The sequence below is a fragment of the Brachycentrus maculatus genome, unplaced genomic scaffold (genome assembly GCF_059751285.1).
Source record: "Brachycentrus maculatus isolate JH-2025_06_01 unplaced genomic scaffold, ASM5975128v1 h1tg000157l, whole genome shotgun sequence".
NCBI classification, from domain to species: Eukaryota; Metazoa; Arthropoda; class Insecta; order Trichoptera; family Brachycentridae; genus Brachycentrus; species Brachycentrus maculatus.
This window is the reverse complement of record NW_028280910.1, coordinates 2,439,403-2,445,645: the sequence shown is the minus strand read 5'-3', so window position 1 is coordinate 2,445,645 and position 6,243 is coordinate 2,439,403. Positions and strand designations below refer to the sequence as shown.

General features: G+C 35.7%; 1 protein-coding gene across 1 annotated transcript; it reads left to right on the top strand.

Annotated features, from left to right (window-relative positions):
* Nucleotides 1–103: 103 nt before the first annotated feature.
* On the top strand, nt 104–6,229 carry LOC148308601 (threonine--tRNA ligase 1, cytoplasmic-like; the record flags this gene model as incomplete). The annotated part of the gene is made up of 5 exons (XM_088261497.1): nt 104–226; nt 929–1,107; nt 2,096–2,270; nt 4,063–4,177; nt 4,810–6,229. Coding segments are annotated over 5 exons (747 nt in total), but the record flags the coding sequence as incomplete, so codon positions are not given.
* Nucleotides 6,230–6,243: the final 14 nt, after the last annotated feature.

Genomic DNA, 6,243 nt, shown 5'->3' with positions numbered 1-6,243 from the left:
TCCTTTTAAATTATACTGTTAGGGATCAGTATAATTTAAAATTAAGCTAAAAACATTGTATGTTTGTATATTTGCATTTAAACCTGTTTGAAATGGGTTACAGGTGAGTGCTCTGGCGTTCCTGAAGGATGTGTACCAGGTGTTTGGGTTCACCTTCAGTCTGTGCCTCTCCACCCGGCCGGACAAGTACCTCGGGGAGGTCGAAGTGTGGAACGAGGCTGAGAAGGTTTGCATACTATTTATTGAGCTTAATTCTATTATTCAATATTGGGTGAATAACATTGAAAAGTGCCTATTAACCCTTACTGGTCCAATGTCAAATCTCATTCGACATCGATTTTTTCCTCCTAGGTCCCATGTCGGGTGTTATTCGACATTTTTTTCATCATTAGAATTATTTATTTAAATTTCAAGCTTACATTTTTGTCACTTGTATCTATTACAACAGTATGTGGAGCAGAGGACAAAATATTTTTTTCCAATTGGAATGTAACTGTCTACCTAGATTTTTTTTTAAATTTTGGGGGGCCGGAAAGGGTTAAAAAATCTTTTTTAAAGAGGTCTTAAGTTCTGTATTTTACTCTTGTGGAGCTACACCAAGCCAAATAAGGCATCTTTTTAAAGCACCCTTGTAGGGTGTTTGTTTAACTGAGAAGTGTTTTCCCGTGATGTGTGAATGTGTGTGTAATTTTTTAGTGTATTTGTAAGGCTTGTTTTAGTGTAGTCTTGAATTGTAATTTGTTGTATATTCCTCGGTGGAAGTGTGTATCGGAACTTGAAGTATTATTCCCACAATTAATGTGCGACATTCACTACATACCACCCCATGCAATAATTTCATACTGCCATCATTCATCAATAAATTAGTATTTATAAAACTCCTAACACTAGACCACAATATAGTCTGACGGTATCTTTTGGCTCGCAGGCGCTGGCCGAATCTCTGGAAAACTTTGGGGAGCCGTGGTCCATAAAGGAGGGCGACGGAGCCTTCTACGGGCCCAAGATAGACATCACCCTGTCGGACGCTCTGCGGCGGGCCCATCAGTGCGCCACCATTCAGCTGGACTTCCAACTGCCCATCAGATTCAACCTCAACTATATCAAGTAAGTCATCTTAATTATTTGTTTAAATTATATTATCTTGAGAAATAAAAAGATTTTGTTTTTTGATCCGCTCACATTTTTATTAACAACCAACTAGTTTCGGCAACAACCCGTTGCCCTCTTCAGGGTTTAATTTATGACTAAACTAATTTATTAAACCCCGAAGAGGGCAACAGGTTGTTGCCGAAACTAGTTGGTAGTTAATAAAAATGTGAGTGGACCAAAAAAAAAGTCTTTTTATTTCTCAAAATCATAAAGTTAATGCTTTCAATATTCAAAACATTTGTTTAAATTTGCTAATTAAATATGGATAATTCCAAATGTGGATACATCGTAGAATCCTACACATTCCATGGACCGATATGGTCAGCTCCAAAGAGCAAGAGCAGGGAGACAGTTGTTGACTGATGTCAAGGTCTTGAAGGTGTCCTATCTGGGGCGTGTGTTAAGAGGAGAGAAGTACGAGGTATTGCACCTGATCATAAAATGCAAAAAAATAGAGGGTCGATGAGGTGTGGCGAGAAGATAGATCTCCTGGCTTTGAAATATACGATATTGGACGGAGATCAGGACCGTCGAGGCTCTGTTTAGAGCTGCGACAACTAGTCTCGAGTGATAGTCGACGTTAGGGGGACCTGACATGACACATACTTCTTCTTCTAACCCTTATCCGCACCCAATGGTGCATAGGGCACCGCATCGTATAAACGCAGTGTTATCTTGATCGTCAACACATGAAGGAAAGGTGATCAGCCCTCCACTTCAGGTTCCAGTCCAGGGTAATATTGTATAAATATTACAGTGAAAAATAAAAATAATGACACATACAGAAGGATTAAATATATTTTATTCTTTAACTGTATTTGTCTTCGAAAAAATGTACAATTTTTCCTGTATTCAAAATTATAAGTGCCCTTTCTCAATCTCCTTTTTGTTAGTCTCTGAGCAAAAGTGCTTTAAATTAATTACAAGTATTTGTTTATTTCAGTGAGAATGGAGAACGAGTCCGCCCGGTGATGATTCACCGCGCCGTGCTGGGGTCCGTGGAGCGCATGGTGGCCGTGCTCACGGAGCAGTACGCGGGGCGCTGGCCCTTCTGGCTGTCTCCGCGTCAGGCGTGCGTCATCCCCGTCCTCTCCTCCTGCGACCAGTACGCCCTGGAGGTAATGACGCGTGTTTTACCTTACGAGCGTGCCACACCAATATGAACCCCAAAGTAATCAGTCAAGTATGAATACCCCATGCATGATGAGAAAAATATGCCAAGATAAGCATTATCGATAAAATTAACCAGTTCCCAGTTTAGCAAAAAGTTTGTATTGTATTGATGAGTCTTATTGCTGCTTGGGAAAATCGTATTCCAACTTGGCGATATTGATTTGCCCGAGCCAAATATATTTATATATTTGTTTTTCCTGCCTAACCCGAGCAATGCAGGCAGTCTTCTTTCATATATTATTTTGCGAAATAAAAAGACTTTGTTTTTTGATCCACTCACATTTTTATTAACACATTGTGTACGGTGTGCACATATTTGTGCGTTTCAGAAACCTTGTGTGGTGGCGGGGTGCACATTTTTGTGCATTTCGGCTACCTTCAATTTAGTATACTAAAAACACGTCATAAACTTCTAATCTCTTGGCCTTTTTGCTTTTGTTGTGTAGTGGATAGATGTCGTTGTAATATAAAAAAATAATACTGATATTTACTGGTGCAAAACATAGCTAATGGTCGTAATCTGTTTTGAAGGAAATGTTACAAATTAACTTTAAACAATGGATACAGACGGTGCGTTTTTTTCTTTGTCCTAAAATGAAATAAAATACAAAGATCATTGTCCTTTACTTTAAGTCGGCAGTTGGTACTTACAAAGCAATAAACGCGTGTGGGGAAAGCCCATAAATCATTTTTTATTCGCAGATTTTGAGTTTTTGGCGGTTGTTAAACTGTGTTGTTATTTTCTAATATTTTATTAGTGTTTTTAACATTTTTTTACTTTTGTGATTTGTGGACTAACATGATTTTATTTTGAGACGTTAGAGACCATTTAACCGTTTTTGTATTGTTTTCGAGTTCAACCTCAAGTTCAAAATATGAAGTTCACTGACATATTTTATATTTCCGGACAGCTGTCTAATGTCGCCCGCCTCAAGATACAATTTTATCAAAACATTGCCGTAACTAATGTGTTGATAACCAACTAGTTTCGGCAACAACCTGTTGCCCTCCTCAGAGTTTAATTTATGAAGAGGGTAACGGGTTGTTGCCGAAACTAGTCTATTTATTTCTCAAAATAATATATCAATATGATCCACAAAGTTAATGCTTTCAATATTCAAAACAGTCTTCTTTCAACTTATTGATGACGATTTCCTGCACTGATGAATTTTATCCCCAAAATTTGACAGTTAAGTGGTTAAGAAAGGTGAGATGGTTTGGACATATGGAATGAATGAGCGAGGGAAAAACGGCAAAACAAATATGTGAAGTGAATGTAATCGTAAATAAAAGCGAAAGAAGATTGAAATAAATTGGCACGATCGAGTACTTCAAATACTAGAAAGTGGTCAGGTCAGAAGTCGGAATAATTGATGGGTGTGTAAAAGGAAATGCATGAATGTGAAAGAGAGAGAAAAAAATGCTTCTATAGACAGAGCGGTGTGGCATTCTATTCTCTCCGCCTCTGGGAATGCGGTGTGATGGTTATTTAGACAGAAAAATGTGCTTTATAATTTCTTATCATGTGAAATTCTTCTTACTGTACCGATCCACGCTAAAGGTTGGCAATTGTCGTGGTAATTTTCACTTTGTCTATGGACGCTCTCAAGTTGCTAAGTTTTTCCGTGGGAAATAAGTTCCGGTATTTTTTAAATAAATAAATGTTATACAATCATATTTTTAACATCTCAATTGTATAGTCAGCTGCCTTGCAGTACAGTGTGTTTGAACTTGCAGGTGAGGGATAAACTGGTTGCAGCTGGATTCATGGCGGAGGCGGACACTGATGCGGGAGACACCCTCAACAAGAAAGTCAGAAATGCGCAACTCGCCTATTTCAACTTTATTTTGGGTAATTTTCTCTTATAATATCAAAATGCAACTATTTCATTCAAATTATCCAGATACCAATGTAAGGTGATACTTCAAAAATATTAGAGTGAAAAATCACTGGAACTTACAGCAATATGGCCAAATGGGCCAACCAGTATATTACGAAGACGGACATTTTATTAACAGTTTTGTATTTTGTTATAATTTTATAATCAATTTTATAAAATATTTGAAGACCTCATTGATATGAAGTCTTCTTCAACCCTCTTCCGCACCAGATGGTGCATAGGGCACTGCATCATAGAAACGCAGTGTTATCTTGATCATTAACACACAAAGGAAAGGTGATCAGCCCTCCGCTAATATGAAGTATAAGGAATTGCAAATAATCAGTTTCCTTTTGACAACACATTTAAATAAAATAAAAATTTAAAAAATAAATTTAAAGATTTGTGGCAAAGGAGGTTGAAATATAACTTTAAGTGATTTTTAGTTATTTAGAAATGTTTTTGAATAAATTAAAGTCACATCGCTTAGCATTTTATTTGGTTGTTGTGAGGTATGTATTAATAAAAAGGTTAAGTATCACTTTTGTGGTTGAATCCGGCATTTATATCCACTCTAAATTTTGTCAATGTGATTATTTTCCAGTTCTGGGGGAGAAGGAGAAGGCGGCAGGTACGGTGAATGTGCGCACGCGAGACAACATCGTGCACGGAGAAATGACCCTGCAACAGTTGCTGGACCGCTTCAGCGAACTTTCCTCTACTCGCTCTCTCGCTGAAGACACCCTCGCTAGTGCGTAATCTCCGCGCTCCAAATCCCAATCTTTTGTCAGGAATATCACTTATTTATTTATGAATAATAAAAACTTTTTTAACTCTACGCACTGATAAGTTTATTTATTTCATGTGGTTAATAACTGTTGACAAAAAAACAAAATTCAAGAATTCAGCAGTGATTGTTGCTTTAAGAATTTTATGTACGTCATCGGCTGAGAGGTAAATTAGTGTAACCACCTAAAAGATAATTACAAGAAGGCATTGTCTTTTTCCTCTAACCCTTATATGCACCTGATGCTGTATAGGGAATTTTATCCTTATTTACTTATGCACAGTGTTATCTTGATTGTTACTTACATAAATTATCATTATGTAATTCAATGAAGAAAGGGTATCAGTTCTGTGCTGATATAAAATAAGTATTACAGTAATATGTCACTAACCTTTGTTTTGATGCCCAGGGAAAAAAACCTGGGTCTTCCACCACTGTAGCCAAACACGCTAATAACAACACTACGGAGGCGTATAAAATGTATAGTGACTGCTCTTAAAATGCTGAAGGTCATGACCATCCTCTCTTCAGAACTAATTTTTGTCTAAGAATTTTTTTTTTCATAAACTAGCTAGGTTACATAAATTTCTCTTTCCAGTAATGACTGTTATATTAATATTTTTTTATTGATGGAACATAATTTAATTATAAGTATTATGTTTGGTTGTCACTTTTAAAGTTCATTTCTTATGATTATAAATATAAATTAATTAATATTTAAAAATATATATGAAATAAGTAGTTTCTTAAGGTGCAAACTCTTATTGAAACATGCTAGAAATATACAAAACGTAATTGTTTTATGACCACTTACCAAATCTTCAATCACATTCATAGTATTGGACATCAAAGAATTTCTACTTTAAATGTGTATTTAATTAAAATTATTAAAAATGGTGTAAAAAATGTGATGGTTCCTAATAATGTTTTACCGTGTCTTGAAGAAATTTAAATACATTTTCAATCACATATAAATTATATAAATATGGAATCCATTATGTAACTTTCCTCAACATTTTGAAGTTTATAAATAAACTTTTAAAATTGTTATTCTAGTAGAAAGAATGTTTATGTGAATTTAGATGTGGTCTTATACAACTAGAAATAAACAAGGTTGAAGCTAGTTCGTAAGAGTAGTTTTGCTATTTTTAATAAATAAATGTATACTGAAGCTTGGAACCAAATCCACCTTTTGAGCTCACAAAATATTATGGTAAGCAATTATTCAATACATTATTTCCATGTAATCTG